General features: G+C 39.6%; 1 protein-coding gene across 1 annotated transcript in view; it reads left to right on the top strand.

Moving 5' to 3' along the window:
* Positions 1 to 366: 366 nt before the first annotated feature.
* Positions 367 to 19977, top strand: part of pkdcca (protein kinase domain containing, cytoplasmic a) — a 56385-nt gene continuing 36774 nt past the window's right edge. Inside the window, exons 1-2 of the mRNA XM_079842892.1 lie at positions 367 to 1414; positions 18920 to 19042. Coding sequence (XP_079699018.1) covers positions 692 to 1414; positions 18920 to 19042 — 846 coding nt within the window. The 5' untranslated portion in view covers positions 367 to 691. The remainder of the gene's footprint in view (positions 1415 to 18919; positions 19043 to 19977) is intronic.

Here is a 19977-nt window from a genome sequence, read left to right as displayed (position 1 = left end):
GGGCCTGAAAAATTCAAGATCACCATCAAATAGCCAATATAGCCAACAAAAGCAAGCAGTCAATAAAACGCAAGCTTTAATGTCTTAATTATCGGTCTGTTCCTGCATAATATAGCTTCAAAAAATAGCCGAACACAGGATGTTTGCGTTCCGTTTTGAGGCTTGATATCAGGTCACCATTTATTGTCAATGCATGAGGGAGACATTCTACAACCGACCTTTGCGTTCCACAGAAGAACGCACGTCGTACGCGTTCTGAGCGACTTGAGGACGAGTAAACGATGACAGCATTTTTATTTAGAGGTGAACTATTCCTTTAAGTCTGCACCGCAGCTTTTCCACAGCAGCAGAGTCGAGTGAGCTGCCAGTCAAAGTGACGTCAGTCTCGCTGGAGTCGCGCAGAGCTGCTGGTGCGCGCTCGGAGAGACGGAGACCCCCGTTAACTGCGCGCACACGCGTGTGTCACCATGATCAGCCTTATATGGGGTGGATCTTAAATCATAACTGCAAGATGAAGATACGGCACATCCTTCTGAGCGCAGCATCATAGCCTTCCCTCGCGATCCTGAAGCCTTCACGCTGCACGATACCGCACGCCGGCACGGCCAGACTGCCTGCAGCTGCCAGGCGGGTAGGCGGAGGCTGGAAGGGGGAACACATCTATTTTCTGCTAATAATAATAAGCAACAAAATGAAGCGGAGAAAGATGGTGGTAGCGGCGGGCTTCTGCCTCTCGTTCCTCATGGGCACGCTGATGAATTTATTGTTCATTCCGGGATTCGAGCCCCACGGCGAGCGTGTGCATCGCAACCACCTTCACCACCACCACGAGAAGCAGCAGCAGCAGCCCGACGCGGACGCTCCTGCGCGGCTTCAAGTCGACGAGCTGACACCCGTCGAGACGGCCGCCGTCGGGCGACTCCCGGAGCTCCAGCGGCAAATACGCGAGCGACTAGACGAGGTTCTGCGGTACCGCCAGACACGCGCGCACTGGGTCGGCACCGGACCGCTGGAGCGCAGGCGGCTCATGGACCTGGAGCAACGCGGCGACTGGGAATCATACAAAGGAATCGAGAAAAACAATCATTACGATCACTCTCAACCGACTCCCGCTGTATCCATAGCAACAAAATCACACCGGGAGTTTACGCGCGAGTCGGTGCTCGGCTGCAGCAGCATTGATAACGTTACCAATGTCCAGTATCTGGGCTCAGGATACACAAAGGCGGTGTACAAGGCGGCTCTGAACAGCAGCTTCTCCGTCGCGTTAAAATCCGTCGATTTCGGGGGACACGATATGGAGAACTGCGTGAAGAAATACGCGTCGTCGACAGACTGTTACAAACTCGCATCCTTCAAAATTGTCAAGGAAATGACGCTGATGGAGAGACTGCAGCACCCGAATATTCTCAAGGTAATTTTGATTCTGTTCTCTAAACAACGCACAGACGAATTGAGCTAAACTCAAAATTAAAATCACAGGTTGCACATTTAAAACGCTTTCATCATTATAACACATCGGTTTCCATTTATTTTCTATTTCATTGGTTAGGGGAATCAGTGGGATTTTAATACAGCGCGTATTTACACGAGTGACATTCATGCAATGTGGAATTGGGTTAAACTGCTCGCTGTTATCATTAGTTATTGCTTTACAAAGTTTTTAATTGTTGAAGCTTAATATGTGTAACACTCCAGTAAGTTTAGTAATTAATGTGCTCGTTAAATAAATCCTAAAGCAATATATAAAGGGAAAACGGGTATGCGCATTAGTAACCATCACAGGCCTTTCTAATGCGTGTTTGTGTGAGACCTCGAGTGTGAATGTTTACGCGTGGAGTATCAAAATCAACACAAGCCCGTGGTGTGTCTTAGTAATTAGCCTATCATCCAATCAACAATGGCTAAACGTGGGCATTGGCTCATTGTCTGCGTATTTTAGTTCCCGGCTCTGTGTGTGTCATTTATTTGACACGAGCGGTTGTGTAGTTGTTGAAGTCGTAATCAGCTCTTGTAAACATAAGCGAAGGAGACTCTGAAATTAACAGCCCTCGTTTATCTTCGGCCTCCGTCTTCAGCCCAGCCCAGAAATCAACCAGGCTTTGAGCAAAAATACATAAATGAAAATATATATATATATATAAAAAAACCTTAAATATACAGTAGCCTATATATACAAATACGTGTGTTTTCTGAATTTGGTATTTCAGAAAGGGCTATTGTTAATTTTTTTCTAACCCTTTCTAATTATGGATTCAGTATTTCTACAGACACCGTGCATCTAATATGAAGTGGATATTGATTAAACAATAAATCAGATAAAGTTTAAATGGTAAAAAATGCTAGATAAATAAAAATATGTTTTAGCAATCAGTCCAACCACTGCAAAATCCATCCATAAATGTTAGAATTTAAGATCTGTGTTACACGTTACATATCTCTATAGTAATAACTATAAATTGTGCATAATTACATGCACCTAAATCTAACCATAAGCCTATAGTAAGTACATGTAGTTCATCATTATTACTCAGTTCTTAAATGTATAATTACACTGTAACACTGACAAAATAAAGTGTAACCGAATTGAATTCTGCATATTACGTCTATTATCCAAGATTGTTTTGTTGATGTATTTTATGAGCTTGATATGTATTTGGCCTATCAAACAGATCCCCCACAGATTAATATGGCCACGGAGAGATGGTTCATGTCTGTAACCGTTGAAGGCTTTCTCAGAAGCTGTATGTGGATCGGGGCCGCTGACCTGATTTCTTTCTGTGCGCTCACAGCAGGGGCCCAACGGTGCAAGACCCCGCTTAATCAGCGCACACAAAAGACTCGGTTTATGGGGAAAAGAACATCAACATCGTTATTATATCGCAAAGACATAATACTCTAGATATCACAGACAGCTGCCATAAAAAGTATAAATTCATCATTTTTAAATATCTTAAAATGAACAGCATTTGAGAATGAATTCACAACTCAGACTGTAATCTGGTTTTGAAGTGGTAGCTCAACATTGTAACCAAAAAATATTTTTGGTTACACTTTATTTTAAGGTGTTACAGTGTAATTATATAGTTAATTACTGAGTAATATTAATGAACTACATGTACTTACTGTCGAATTAGGGTTTGCTTGAGGGTTAGTTGCATGTAATTATGCATCATTTATTGTAATTACTATAGTACTGTAAGTACATGTAAAATAAAGTGTTACCATTGCATATATTTGTGACAGTCTGAGCTGTTGCATTTTGAAAGATATAAAATATTGTGAAATGCATTAAGGATTAACATAATATTCGGTTACACTTAATCTTAAGGTGTCATTTTTACAGTGTAATTATATTTTTAAGTACTGAGTAATATTAATTAACTACATTACTGTAGGATTAGTGTTTGGGGTTAGTTGCATGTAGTTATGCATAATTTACTGTTATTACTATGGTAAATACATATAACATATGTAACAAAGACACTGTTAAATAAAGTGTTACCTAATATTTTTGTATGAAACCAAATTATATGTGGCCAAAGTATCTTTTGAAGGCGTTGATTTGATTAAGCGCACTATATGAATATGGAAAATATTTAATATTTCGATTAATTTAGAAAGGCATATCGAAGCTTATTTTCTTTAACTATAACCTTTATTACTGCCATTCTCTTTTATATCAAATAAATACATTCTCTTAATTTAATTAAAGTAACATATAAGAGTACATTTTTTTTGCTATAAATGTGAAGCATTCTCTAATGTGAAGTCTATTGATCTATTTATTTTAAATGAATATTGTTAAGCTTGACATAAAAACACCGGATTTAGTCATTCAGAACACTGACATGTTCAAATAGCCAATATTTTGTGGTTGCACTTAATTTTACAGTACGTGTACTTACAGTGTACTTACCCAAGAAAGTACTAGGTAATATAAAGTAACTACATGGGTTAAGGTTAGGTTTAGGGGTTGGTTAGTACCTAGTTATAGCCCATTTATTGCACGTACTATTATAATAACGGGGAACAGGTCTGTACAATAAAGTGCTGCTACTTTGTATTAGTTGTTATAAAGCACAAACAGATTTTTCCCATTACATTTCAAGTCTTTTACATATATCAATATGTGTAAAAGTGGAGTTGAATATGGGCGTCAGCTCGTCGTTTTCTAGTGCCACGTCTCACTTTCTGCCAAGAGCTTCAGAGCAGGCGGTTGGCTGTGATCAGGCCCTAGTTCTTAAAACGTTCATAAATCAGCAAATGACACAAATAATACCGCTCTCCATAAACCTATAATGACGGAACACATACACAGATATTCCTCGCATGGAAGTATTAATAAACATCCCGTGTAGTCGACATCTTCCTCGGTTCTTCGCCCTCGCACCTAACCAATCAGGCCCAGAAGTGTTGCTTTTCATTTGCGTTGGCAGCCGCCACATCAGACCAAAAAAAAAAAAAGGCTGTTATTTTATAAGTTGCGAGGTCAAAGGTGAGAAGATATGATACGGCGGGCTGATTAGCAGCAGGCCGGGTTCAGCCAGAGTGCAGGCGGTCAGCATCTGCACAGGTCACACTGCAGTGACGCCTCCACTCGCAGATTCTGAAGTCTTTACCTAACATGTCTGTCAAGCAGATCCCCGTCTTCCTCTTACAAGCGAGGGCAACACCTGTTATACAAACAGTCGTGATTGGTGGTGGTGGTGCTGGATCTGTGCGGACAGGGAGAGTGGGCTCATTCATGTACATGTCAGGAAGGGCATTTGCCATGTCAGCACTGACACCAGAGACACCAGAGCGAGATGCAAACGGTGTGTGCCTGATTAAAGACCACTGAACGTCTCTATCGAAGCTGGTTTCCACAGTTTTTACAAAAAGTCACAATTATGTGTTTTTACTTTTTGTTCCACATTTATTTTATTGGTCACACTTTAGATTAGTGTCCAATTCCCACTATTAACTACGACTTTTGCCTCAATAAACTCCTAATTACTGCTTATTAATCGTTAGTGAGGAAGTTGTTCAGTGGGTATGTGCTTTATATTTGCTTTATAAGGACTTATAAACATTCAATATGCTAGTAATATGCATGATAAGAAGCAACTAGTTAATAGTGAGGATTGGTCCATAAACTACAGTGTTACCATTTGATTTAATATTTCACAATTCTAAGGAAAAAAGTCACAACTGCAAGATATTATCTCATATTTATGACTTTTTCCTTATATACCGCAGTTTCTCAGAATTGTGATTTATAAATTTGCAAGTGCGAAATAAAATGTGAGAAATGACATAGTCCTTTTAATAAATTAAAGTCCTAAATTAAAGTGCTTTGACAGGCGCAGCATTATTCACTGTGTTGACGTAATTTCCACTGAAACAGGAAGACAGGGCGGGACATATTGAGCAGCTCCTCCCAGTTTTAAAAATAGCCAATAGCGTTTAGTTTATATCACAGCTCGGCCAGTGCCGTTGAGCTCGGTAAAGCTGCAGTTTCCTCCTAATCTCCATATCGCTTTAAAATACAGCGGAATTCAAATGGGTCCGATACATTTTCTGGTCTGCGCCGACTCGATCATATGATCTGCTCTGTGTTATTTCAGCATCTGTTCATAATGTGGGGGGCGGGGCTTCAGATTCTAGAGAGCATTTGAATGGACAAATCATTGATCCATCAAAATCATTGATCCATATTGGCGGAAGTGAGAGACTAAGTTTTGAATGCTTATATCTTCTAAATGTGGATTATGTCATTGTTTTGGAGCTTATAGATAACAGTAAATCTTGGTACAAATTCTGCAAGAACAAAGAAATTTGTTCGTTTTCTCGAGGTGGCAAGAACAAAGTTCGTTCTGGCCAAGTACATCCCATACTTCACGAGAAAAGCAGGGGCCGAACATCTCCGTTTCTCCGCATTAACTCCACCGACTTTAAAATTCTGACCAATCACACAATAGTTCTCGGACACCCACAAGAAAAAAGATCTGCTCAGACGATGTGTCGAGAACGAGCTGCGAGAACTCCCAAACCAGGGCTGCGAGAACAAAATGATGTCATGGGAGCGAGAACTTTTTTCTCTGTTCTTGCGTGTATATAACGGCCTAACATATTCATGCTAAAAGACAAAAAACATTTCATAGGGACTCCTAATTTTGCTCTGAAGGCCTCCAACAACAGGTTTCAATGCATGAAAGGTAAAAAAACACAAATTTTCTCATATTATGCATTACACATGGCCTCATTTTATCAGTCTGAAGACAGTTCTTTCAAAGATTCAGTCTCTCTAAACCCCGCCTTTCTGAGAGCCTACCCTGGTCTGATTGGTCAGACGGCCCAGTCGACTGCTTAGTGCATGTCAGAAACCAAATGCCCAATACCTGATCTGAATTTCAACTCTTCCTCAGCACTACGAACAGTAACGTTGGACTTGTTTCCCCCCCCCCCCGTATTAATTCCAGAGTCCAGTCAACTCTTCCAGTCTCAACTACAGTGTTTCAGGGTCAAAGTAGACGTTGTTCATGGGCAGCCAATGAAGACCATAGACTGGCATTATGCAAATTTGTTACATTGTTACGAAGTTTTGTAACCGGAAGTGAGACTGGGATTGCTGGCGACTCGTTTCAGCAGTTCAGAATCGATTCTTTCTTTTAGGATACAACTAAAAAGTTGTCATCCATTTTGATCTTTGAAACAGTGCAGACTTTTTACAGCTCTATTACACATTGCATGAAAGGGAATATTCGACAAGCATAAAAGGGGCACTTTAAAGGAATAGTACAGACACTGGACAAGGAGGAAACCTTTCAGTGTGAATGTGTCAAGCGGTTGTTCATGCACTCTATCAAAAGGAGTATATTATGAAAGGCTATGTGTTCGGCATACTCAACACATTCACATCAAAACTGAAGAATACTTTAAGCTTTATACTGCCAAGCTCCAAATAGCCCATTAAAATGGTACCTGTCGGCTATGAGTTATCTCAAGCCATACTCTTACGAGGAAGATTATCCGTACAATGAATGGTTTTTGTGTGTTACTTTAACAAAGCTATCATATGACTTCAGATGAATTGAAATATAGAACACGAGTCATATGGACGTGCTTCTTTTTGTCCTTTCTTGAGCTTGACAGTAAAAATCACCTTTCCTTTCCTTTCGTGGAAAAGAGCACCTCCTACATTCCATCTCGTGTTTCATGGATGAACAAGTAATACAGTTGGACCAACATGAGAGTGAACATATGATGCCAAAATGTTCATTTTATGCGTGAACGATTCCTTTAAGTTCTCCAGAGTGTTTGTATATGGAAAGGCATTTGAAACGGTGTGTCGGGCAATCTGCAAAACAGCTTGGGGGCCTGATTAGGGTGGTCTTGCGCCGGGATTATGTTTACATTAGCATGTCTTTCTGTTAACTCTTCAGATTCTTAGTCAAGGCCCAAAATACACTCTCACACACACACTGCAGGGTAATCAGTAACCTGCTAATGTGAGCATGTAACATGTGAATGTGAAAGCTGGGTGTCTTAAACACAGAGGCCCCCAGGGTCATTTTTAAGATGGGAGTGAGACGGAGAGTTTTAGTGCTAGACGCAATTAAACACGGGTTAATACTTTAACCTCTCAGTTTGTCAGGAAGGAGAAGGCGACTGTGCTCCAGTTGACAGCAGGGTCACAGCCATTGCATATCTCCGTTTAAAGGGATCCTGTTTTCCTTTTTTCCATGTTCGTCTTTCTTTAGTGTGTAATGTTGCCGGTTGAGCATGAAAAAGCTCTGCACAAAGTCCCTCCGATCAGTGTCAGAGTTTCTGAACTCCCTGAAACGCCTCCATTGTAGTCTTGAATTTTCTTCCGGGAACGAACATGTCACAATATTCCTCTTTTAAATAACTGAGTGTCTATTTACACCAAGTGCAAATAGCCAGCCTTGTTGGCAGTGGCTATTTACACTAACTCCACCCACTGACATTTGGTTGGGCCAGACAAAATTACGGAAGATGATTGATTGTCAAAAGCAGGGGTAAAGCCCAATTTATACTTCTGCGTCAAGTGTACACCGTAGCTACGTTGTAGGCTGTGTGTTGCACGCGTAGCCTATGTTGTACCCTGACCTGCACCTCTCCAAAAATTTAACAACGCGTCAATTCTACGCGGACCGCAAGCGCTGGGATTGGTCTGCCAGAACCCCTCCCTCAGGTCAATAAATAAATAAAAAAATCTGCATGTGTCCGGAAATGGGATGATAGTTTCACCCTTACATCTGCTATGGAACACAATATTTTGTAGTCCAGAGATTCTTTATGCTAGGGAATAAATACATAGATCCGCTATGAGTGTGTGAGCTCTTGATGGTCTAGTAGTGGAAGAATTTTTGTTAAGCGTGCCAGTGTTTCTGGGTTCTAATCCACCATTGCATATTTTATTTATTTTCTAACCTATACAGCATTCAAGTCATGTTGTAAAGATCGTATTTACGAGTTGAATGTACATAAACACCACCACAAAGTCGTAAATACCAGTGGGAATTTCGGGATTTTCTTTAAGATCCGATCTGTTCGAGTTGGGGGCGTGTCAGTGAGAAGCATGCCGGAATCAATGGATGCAACGTCTGTAGTTGAATATAACGGGTATTTATCAGACACTGTCAGGCTTTGTCATTTACAACAAAGTAAGCTAGCATTGTAATATAACAATTAGCCTAATATATAATGATACAGTTTACCGTGGCTTCATAGATTAATAAAAAACATAAAAGATTAAAACTCACATTATGCGCATTCTTTGTTTCATTTTCTTTAAGCAGAGTTAACAAACCTTGCTGTATTTTGGTGAAATTCATTAAAAGAAGGTACACCGCCATCTAGCGTGAAGACTTGAACGCACATGATGTCGTAAACACGACTTCTCACCTCATAAATACGAACATCCCAGGAGGACTTGAACGCACCATACGACACGTTGCAGAAAGTTTTGACGCAAATCTACCCGAGTTTGAATCCGCCTTTTGCCAAACTCACTCTACTCCCTTTCCCCATCACATATCAGATCGAAAGCATTTATTATATTAAAGCTACAATATGTATTGTTTCGCCGCTATGGGTCGCTAACCTCTTTAAAACAATAACAAAGGTGTAGATCCGGGGTCGCCAACTAGCTGACTCCGGTCCGAATCCGGACCGTGAGATGCGTCCATCCGGACCGCAAAGCCTTTTGACATAATGACATAAATAAATGCCATAAATATTTTTAAAAAGTCACATTTATATCAGGCAGCTCAGTAGAACCGTTTGGGTCCTATGTCGCCATGGGTTGCGACGACAGTTAACGTTACTATTCTCACTGTTGCTACGTTCAGACGCGCGGTCACACATGCAGTGAAGAAGAGACTGAGACCAGAAAGCGGCACGCAAAATTAGGAAAGTTGACGCTGAAAACAGAGTTTTCCGAGATGAATGGGTGGGGAAAAAAAATCGCATTTATTCTTCCTGCATCCTGTACGAGGCTTGTGTGTCTCATTTGCTCTGATTCTGTTGCGGTTGTCAAAAGTGGAAACATTAAATAAAATGTTTCTTGCACTTTTTAATTTTTCCAACACTGGTGGCACTTTATTTGTGCCTGTTTGTGTTTCTGAATGATATTGCTAATGATATTTTAACAGTGCAATTTGAAGCACACAAGAGAGCAGTGTTCAATATTAGATACATTTAGTTAAGTAGAGACTATACATGTGAATGAACATAAAATGGGTTATGATAATTCAGTTTTTTTTGTGTTTTTTTTATCTCAGTTCAGCATGGAAAAAAACACTTTAGTTGCTAATAATGTTGAAATGAATGTATTTTCAGTGCAGATTTAAAGATGAAGGCATTTTTAGTTCATCATATTTTTGTCAGACATGGTTACTGGTTGAATTTAGATATTTTGTACCAAAGCAACTTAAAGGACATGACAGAACAACAACAAAATGAGATCCATTTTGTGAAGGATTACCCATGTTTGCTTTAACAATATGAACAGACATGTTTTGTCCATATGAGAACATATTATGTTTTGTTCAATTAAGAACAAATGTTATCTACACTAATTTCTTTAGTCTGGCAATAAACATAAATGATTGTTTTTAGGTATATAATTGTCCGCACATCGGCCGGTGAGGAGGGTTAATTTGCTGGACCTCAAGCAACTTTAGTTGAAGACCCCTGGCGTAGATTGATGAAGCAGGGAATGAGCGTGGAATCATGGAACATGTCATCATATCGATGGATCTAATAATGTTTATGGATGAGTTTTTTTAACATGACTGTGGTATGAAGCAGGATGTGATTATTAATAAGAGACAGATATAAGCGCCACACGTGCAAGTCCCGGGGGATATAAAGAAATGAGGACATTTCATTCTACCCGCAAGTGCTGAATTACTACTCATACAGGTCCGTTTATTAAAACTGTGAGGAAACACAATGCTGTGTCACTTGGTCTACACTATCTAAACTGCATTTGAGTGTGTTGAGAGTTATACTGTTATTCTGTGTGTTAGTTTGTTGGCTGATGATAGTCTAATATTTCATTGTGTTGAGCTACATAACATTGATTTGTTTTATGTACATTTGCTCGCGTCAAGTCGAAGTTTGTTTTTGTTAACGAAAACGTCACGTCGATACTGGTCCTCTTTTGATTTCTCATTTTGTTTAAAAGTCTGCTTTCCATGGTCCATAATGTTGGAATGAAACTACAACAGTGTGCCACGAGACGTTACGCAGTGGTCCACGTCTGTTGCCATGGTTTCTACGGCAGTAAAACTGGAAACTGATGGTAACGCGGATATGACGCGACTCCCTCAAACGTCCCGGTTCCTTGGTTAAAATCACAATTTTCTCACGATTTACAAATAGTTGGAAACATTTGGACTATTGTAAGTACTCAACTGAACAAAATATATAATACTGGCCTAGTGGTTTTTGGACATTTTACTGCAAAAATCCTACATATTTCACCTTTAAGTAAATATTTGAAAAGTGAAAATAAAGTGTCTAACGCGTATTTAATAATAAATTGTTTATCAGTAGGTAGGTGTAGGGAGGCCTTTATTGTCCCAATAAGGCATTTAGTAGTTTTAATAAATATATAATATTTTAAACTCTATGTTATTATTGCATACCATTTAATGTTTAAAACCGTTTAAAACAACTATGAGGTGAAAATAGTATCTGGCACTATTTCTAAGTATAAATAGATGAATAGGGGCGGGGCCTGGTTGAGTTAGTTAGTAGAGTGTTGAAACTCCTGGTTATGGTACACGCTCGAAGCAGTCGACCAATCACAACACACAGGTCCAGCCGACCAATCAGAGCACAATGTGCTTTTCAGAAGGAGGGGCTTCATAGAGACAGGAACTACACAGACCGTTACTGACAGACTGGGAAGAGAGTAATAATGTAAAATGTGTTTTCTGAACACATATGCTTGTAGACCCCAAAAACCCCAAAAACAAAATTAAGACTTTGAAAAAGGACATAATAGGTCCTCTTTAAAGGGATAGTTCACCCAAAAATGAAATCCTCGCCATTATTTACTCACCCTCATGTCATGTATTTTTCCATGGAAAGCATATATTTTATGATAGTTTTTAGGGTGGCAAAGTTTTTATAATCCCTCCAGAATTTTGGGAAACTTTCCAGGATTTTTTAGACATTTTTAGAAAACTTTTGGAAAGTTTATAGAAATTGCAACCCTAATAGTTTTGTGGGCAACAGAATAGATAAATGTCCCAAATGAGATTTGAACTTTTTCTTTTGAGCAAAATGATTGTATGGACATGTTTATCCCATTGTGTGTTTAAGGAAATAAACCCACAGGAGTGTCTGTGGGGAGTTGCTGACTGTGGGTGGGAGTGCTGCGTTAATGAGAACGGGCTCAGAACAGGAGGATTGTGGGAGGAAATGAGTGAGGATGGGATGAATTCCACTGGAAGAGCTCAGACCGCTCTGTCCTCCTCATTCTCCATGGCTCTGCTCTCTGTTTATTTTACTAGGCAGGAACAGGTTGATGAGGAAATCAACTTGTCTCTTCCCATCGTGTGATCGCTTTACTAAAAAGATCCATGTGACTTTCGGAGCGCAGATTCACAGATTCAGAAAATAAATAAACAGTTCAAGCTGAATAAATTTCATTGCACTTCTGTCATTGAGTTAGTTTATTGGAATTTAGATTAGAGGTGTTAGTCATTTCGACCTTGAAAGTTCCCAAACTCATCAGCATCGACAACTGCTGAATCACGTCAAACACCAGGCACACACCCAGGCGTTTGAAAACTTTGGCAGTAAGATTTAACAATTTCACATTTTTCTTCTAGGACCTTAATAAGTCTCAAATCTGTTTAATGTTCACTGATCAATTTTAGAGGCAAGGGAAAATGACTCAGAACTTTTTCCAGCGGCGTTACTTCAGAAACTTTGATTAAAACAATGTGGTAAAACTCATTCCCTGAACCGTTTATTCACTATAGCTTTCCCTCTCAGAAACCCTCCACACACACACACACACACACACACACACGTTTGAATCTGATCCCAGCTATAACTCAGCACGCGGGCCGTACGGTCAGTGTCAAGCCCCTGTTACTGAGCGGCTCTTGTTCCCGTAGACAGTCCTGTCCTCACTGACCGTAGACGTTGGCTTCCACTGCCCACTGCTATTTCATCTCTGGGCAAACATGGCCGTCTCCGTTTTGCTGCCAGGGTGTCCTCATTAAATGATCGCGGTAGGGTTGCAAGTGAACGTGTGTTCGTTTCTTAATGGCACCTAACCTAACAAAAAGGCCTTTGAGCATATGCATATCGGCATACGTGGCACCAGCGAGGAGAGGTTTTGAAGAACAAGACCTGATGAAGATGTTAGTTTAAAGTCATGAAATTAAAATCTAAATATTTTCTAAATACATGTTATTGATCTTATTGTGCATATGTTGCCCCATTTCTTCCAGTGAAATGGCAGACTTCTCTCTGGTGATCGGATTTCTCCGATCATTTAGTGCGCTTAAACTCTGCCCCTTTCTTACAATTGACTGCAAGCTGGCGTTTAGATTTGCTTCCATCCAATCAACAACCAATGGACAGAACCAAGTCCCGCCCTACATTTTTCAATAATCAGTTCCACTCGGATGTACAGTACATCACAATATGGTACAAAATATCTGTTGATACTTTTGTTTTATTGCATCTTTTAGCACTTTAAAGGATTAGTTCACTAGTTCACTTCAAAATGAAAATTTCCTGATATTTTACTCACCCCCATTTCATCCAAGATGTTCATGTCTTTCTTTCTTTAGTCGAAAATAAAATATTTTTTTTAGGAAAACATTCCAGGATTTTTCTCCATACCATTGACTTCTATGGCAACCAATGGTTGAAGGTCCAAATCAATGCAGTTTCAAAGGAAGGGCTTCAGAGGCTCTGCACGATCCCAGCAGAGGAATAGGGTCTTATCTAGCCAAACAAATGTAAAATTAAATATACTTTTTAATCAAAATTGCTCATCTTGCGCTGATCTGCTGTCCCGTCAGAACGGTCACGCTAGACGTAGACGCAAGTACTGCCCCAAGCGAACATGCGAGGATTAATACAAACGCCCTTTACCAAGATGGGCAAAGATGAGCAACACTTCATCTTCAACTTCAAAATTGTCCGACATCTTTGTTTTACCTTTTTTATGCTAAAGGACGTTTGTATTAGTCTTTGCATGTTCGCTTTGCAAACATAGGGGCGGTACTTCTGCCTACGTCTAGCTTGACCTTTACGACGTGATTGTGCAATCCATGGCACGTTGCAGAGCAACACAAGATGAGAAATTTTGGATTTTTTTTAATTGAAAATGCTAGATAAGACCCTATTCCTCATCTGGGCTTGTGCAGAGCCTCTGAAGCCCTTCCTTTGAAACTGCATTGATTTGGACCTTCAACATTTTGGTTGGAAGTCTATGATGGGGAGAAAAATCTTGGAATGTTTTTCTCAAAAAACTTAATTTCTTTTCTACTGAAGAAAGAAAGATATGGACATCTTGGATGAGATGGGGGTGAGTAAAATATCAGGAAATTTTCATTTTGAAATGAACTAATCCTTTAAGGGGCATTCAACAGCGCTGCTTTTGCATTGTTGTTCTATCTAAACATGCAACTAGGTTCTGTGTTAACCGGCCCTAACAAGTCTTATTATCACAGCTATGACTATAAGAACTATTGGTAACACTTTAGTTTAGGGTCCAATTCTCACTGTTAACTTGCTTATTATCATGCATATTACTGAAATATTGTCTGTTTATTAGTGCTTATAAAGCACATATTAATGCCTTATTCTGCATGATCATATTCTATATCCCTTAATCCGAACCAATACCCAAACTGAACAACTACCTTACTAACTATTAAGCAGTAATTAGGAGTTTTTTGAGGAAAAAGTCATAGTTCATAGTGAGAATTGGACCCTTAACTAAAGTGTGACCCAACTTTCTTTATAAGCATTTTCCTGTGCCTGTTTTCATGCTTTTGAGTGTAAGGCAAAAAAAAAAAGAATTCAGCATTTTTTTACATTTCTGAATTACATTTTATGTGCATTTAATTTTAGAAAATATTATTTTAGACAAGGTTAGATTAGAATAGAAAAATATTTATAAAAAAAGATTCTGATTTGATGCTATTGTAAAACGTTCATAAATGTACACCAGTGACTGCAAATTCTATTAAAAAAAATCTGAAATGAATGTCTTCATTTAAACAGCCAACAGTTGAACCTACCACAATATTATTTATTCTGATTATTATTATTATCATACTTACCTTCCTTTGAAACAAAATAACTGTGATTTCTTGTTGCATCGCTGCATCAATAGAAAGAGAATTACAATTATATAAATTAAGTTCCAAGTGCCCAACCAAAGGGAACACAACATTTAATCAAACAAAACATTTTAGGAAAATCAACATCAATTTATGAAGTTCTCTAAAATATCTCAGTTGTATTGACAATTCAACATTCAAGATGACTTTGGGAAATGAGTGAATGCAACAAGAGAAAGATAACTGCAGAAGTGGAGGAAATGAGTGAAAAGTCTATTAAAGGGATAGTTTAAAAAAAAAAATAGTGAAAATTACCCCATAATTTACTCACCCTCAAGCCATCCTAGGTGTATATGATATTCTTCTTTCAGACGAATACAGAGTTATATTAAAAATGTCCTGGCTCTTCCAAGCTTTATAATGGCAGTGAATGGCAGCCCAAAATGTGAAGCCCAAAAAAGTGCATTCATCCATTATAAAAGTAATCCACACGGCTCCAGGGGGTTAATAAAGGTCTTCTGAAGCGATTCGATGGGTTTTTGTAAGAAAAATATCCATATTTAACACATTATAAAGTCAAATATCTAGCATCCGCCAGACTGCCTTCCGTATGCAACTTACGGAAAAAGCTTAAATGGCGCGCCAGTGATGTTGGATGTAGCGTTAGTGTTTTGAACTGCGAGAGGCGTTACACTTTCTTCAGCAGTTGAATACGGAACGAAGGCAGTCCACCAGAAGCTAGATATTTTACTTTATAATGTTTTAAATATGGATATTTTTCTCACACAAACCCACCGATGGCTTAGGGGTGAGTAAATTATGGGATAATTGTCATTTTTGGGTGAACTATCCCTTTAAGAATTGAGAAGAACACACAGTTGTCTTGATAAAGACAGTTCTGTTGCGGTACCATGGTACAGTCATAGTATCAGATGGTACGGATGATTACTTCAAAAAACACCATGGTACGTGTTCATGAATAAAAGTGGAGAACCAGACCATGAAGAATCTGGCTAATTTCTGTTGGCCACTTCCCTTCACCCCTCCTATAATGATCCTGCTTACTCACTCTTTCCTGAAAAAATCTTCCAAGGGATTTTCTTGTACGGCCCAAACTGACTGCAAAACATACTAACTTCACCCAGCTCTTTTATATTGCTTATGAATGAAATAGCTCAGGAATTCAGTCCCTTCTCAAGAGCAAACTCTGTGATTAGTATGTACAACTGGACGCAAGCTTTCAGACCCAAAACTAGTTGAAATGAGAAAAACACTGCCCTTGGTGACATTAGCATCTGGTACATAGCAGCTCTGGACAGATACAACGTCTTCGCAGTAAATGAAGCGGACAGGCAAGTTGACCTTTGAGCTCGAGTCAGTCAAAACGGCACCGTGTGGCTAGACAGACAACAGCGTTCCTCCATGTGCAGGTCTGTTTCATTCCCAGCAAGCAGCCGTAGAGTCTGAGCACAGACAAACACTCAAACGCTCACGTTTGAGATGAATCATGCTGATAATACTCATTATAGTGTGTTTAATCTCAGATGGGGCCTTTGCTTTCTTGGAAAGGCTCGCTCTACAAGCCTGTCTGCGCACAGATCTTAGATCAGATCGGTCCCGTTCCTGCTTCATATCACAGGCTAAACTTGTTCAAGATCCTCCCACAGGGACAGTTATAAAGATCCAGAGCTGTTGTCCTAAATTTGACATTTGAGACAGCCAGGTATCTCGGGACCTGTCAGACTGCTGATTTATACGTTGTACACCACGGGCCAAAACTGAATGAGAATTTAAGCATTCAGCACCGATTAAATCAGCTTCCAGTAGTTATTTTTTTCCAGTGGGAAAGGGTCCAGTTTTTTGTCACCAATGGACATCTATAGCTTTTCTCATTCAAGAAATGTCCCATTTGTATCCACAGTCTGACTGAGATTTATGCCCACATTAACAAACAGAAAATAAACATTTTGTAACACCATATGTAATGCATTATTAAAGTACTTTTAATGCATTAATTATGCCTTGTAATGCACATTAATAACCACAGTTATGACACACTATAATACTTATCTGTTAACTGTTACACCTTTAGAAAGTATAATGCATTAAAACACATGACACAACCGATTTCAGATGCGACAAGGAGTCTGCAAATATTGTAATGAATTTTAACTTTGGTTACAAGTTATGATAAAAGATATAATGCATTATTATAACATACATTATGAATACCTTTACAATGCATTATACATGAAGTCTTTAAGTAAAGTGGGTTACACTTTATTTTATTTTACTTTCTAGTGTTATAGTCAAGACCACCTAATCCGAGACCAAGTCGAGACCGAGACCAATGTGTGTTGAGACCAAGACAAGACCAAGACTTTGAGGGGTTGAGACAAGAAAAGACCAAGACTTTGAGGGGTTGAGACCAAGACTTTGAGGGGTTGAGACCAAGACAAGACCAAGACTTTGATGGGTTGAGACCAAGACAAGACCAAGACTTTGAGGAGTTGAGACCAAGACAAGACCAAGACTTTGAGGAGTTGAGACCAAGACAAGACCAAGACTTTGAGGGGTTGAGACCAAGACAAGACCAAGACTTTGAGGGGTTGAGACCAAGACAAGACCACGACTTTGAGGGGTTGAGACCAAGACAAAACCAAGACTTTGAGGGGTTGAGACAAGAAAAGACCAAGACTTTGAGGGGTTGAGACAAGAAAAGACCAAGACTTTGAGGGGTTGAGACCAAGACAAGACCAAGACTTTGAGGGGTTGAGACCAAGACAAGACCAAGACTTTGAGGGGTTGAGACCAAGAAAAGACCAAGACTTTGAGGGGTTGAGACAAGAAAAGACCAAGACTTTGAGGGGTTGAGACCAAGACAAGACCAAGACTTTGAGGAGTTGAGACCAAGAAAAGACCAAGACTTTGAGGGGTTGAGACTACTTGAGGTCTTGAGTACTGCAACACCAGTGCTTACTATAGGGTTAGTGTTAGTGTAATTATACATAATTTGTGATAATAATAATAAGTGTTACCGTAAAATGTAATCAAAATGTTTCTCACGTTTTTGGCAAGCCTTTAAAAACATCCTTAATTAAAAGCATCTGATATTAAGTGTTTTATTTTAAGATTTAGAGAATAAAGTTTTTACTCCATTGGCACATTGGCATTGGCAAGTTTTAAGCATGAATCTAACCATTTTAAAACAAAAATAGAAAATGATTTGTTTGCAGTGTCATAAATCCATTTCTACATAAAATGTCATATTGAACCGAATGCAGCACTTTACAGATAAGAATGTATTTAGACAAAAATGCCTGTTTGTGTTTTTAGGAATAAGGCCCAGTGTCTTTGCTAGGCAACATAACATCCAGTGTGTCGTCACAGGACAATTTTAGTATTGCCAGTGTATCAGTCCGAGGTGTTATGCATTATTAGCAAGTGTGAATGATGTGACTGAATGGCGTAATACTGGAATAGAAGCTTGCATGTACCGACACAGACTTTGAAGGTTTTAATTCCAGCACAGATGAACGTGGAAGCTTGTTAACACACACACAACCGAAACCCCGTCGGCTGTGCTGTGATATAATGGGCCGCTTTCTCCTGGCCGGCGTCTTTCCTTTGATGCCGGTGATGTCTCTCGCGGTACAGCCGGTCACACAGCCATAGGTTGTTTTCTTTCTAGATGAAATTTCATGCTGTTTAATTTTAACTAGCTTCTTTGGCTTGAATTAGCCTGGGAAAATGTTTCTGTAAGCAAAGAGCCAAATTCTGCAGCGCTAAGAGCCGGCCGGTCGAGGGAAGCGGCCTGATAGCAGCGGCTCTAACGTATAGACCTCCCCCGCAAAACTAACAAACACACGCCAGCGCAGCGTTTCCTGATTACGTGCTGCAGTTTGTCTGACTGTCTGCTCCCATAACGGCTGAGACAGTGTCAATTCACTCAGAATCATTTCCATTTGTCACACAAATGCTTGGCTTCTCCTCCAGCCGAGAGCTGAATTTTGGGGTCTGGGTCAAAAGAGTGAAATTCAACCCAGCGCTGTTATCTGTGTGCTGACGGATGCTCTCTCCCGCAGCTCTACGGCTACTGCTACCAGGACAGCAACGATATAAAGGACACGGTGACGGCCATCACGGAGCTGGGCAGTCCTCTGGAGATGATCCAGCTGCTGCAGACGCCCTGGGAGGAGAGATTCAGGGTGAGACTCATATCACACATTCCATCTCTAGTGTCTGTCTGGAGCTGGAGGGAGGGACGCCGAGGCTTGATTCAGGCTTATCTGCGCTTACAACTGGCAACTAATTGAGTCTGGGATTTTATAGCGTTCATACGATGCCACTATCAAATCGTGCAGGCTGTGATTTAATGAAATCAATATATGCGCTGTCGGTTTCAGAGTGAAGCGGCTTCAGACTGCATATGTGTGTACATACACACGTGTCGCTTCATTCTGAAACCAGCAGCGCATCAATTTATCTGCTGTCAACCCTTCACAATAAAAGCTTGTTGGTTTACCATTTGAAAACGAAGAAATTAAAGGGTTAGTTCACCCAAAAATGAAAATTCTGTCATTAATTACTTACCCTCATGTTGCTCGACACCCGTCAGACCTCCGTTCATCTTCGGAACAGAAATGAAGATATTTTAGTTGAAATCTGATGGCTCTGAAAGGCCTCCATTGGCACAATGGCACATTACACTCTCAAGACCCTTAAAAGGCACTAAAGACGTCGTTACAAAGTCCATCTCACTACAGTGGTTCTAAAATAACTTTATGAATCGGCGACAATAGTTTTTGTGCGCAAAAAAACCCTAAATAACGACTTATATAGTGATGACGATTTCAAAACAAAGCATCATGAAGCTTCGAAGCGTTATTTTCGACAGAATTTTCATTTTTGGGTAAACTAACCCTTTAAGATTGAAATATTTGTAATGAAATTTTACAGGAAAATGCAACCTTTGTAATCAACCTTTTTAACATTCAGCATAATAAAATAATTACATGTAATGGTGATTTAAAGATTATTTGACATTGTAAAAAAAAAAAAACAGTATACCTAGAAATACATTGAACATTAAAAAAGAAAATCTATTAACCTTTTTACATTCAGCATAACAAAAGAATTAAAG

The sequence above is a fragment of the Gobio gobio genome (genome assembly GCF_949357685.1).
Source record: "Gobio gobio genome assembly, chromosome: 18".
NCBI classification, from domain to species: Eukaryota; Metazoa; Chordata; class Actinopteri; order Cypriniformes; family Gobionidae; genus Gobio; species Gobio gobio.
Note: the sequence above shows the minus strand (reverse complement) of the source record. Positions and strands in the feature narration are given on the sequence as shown.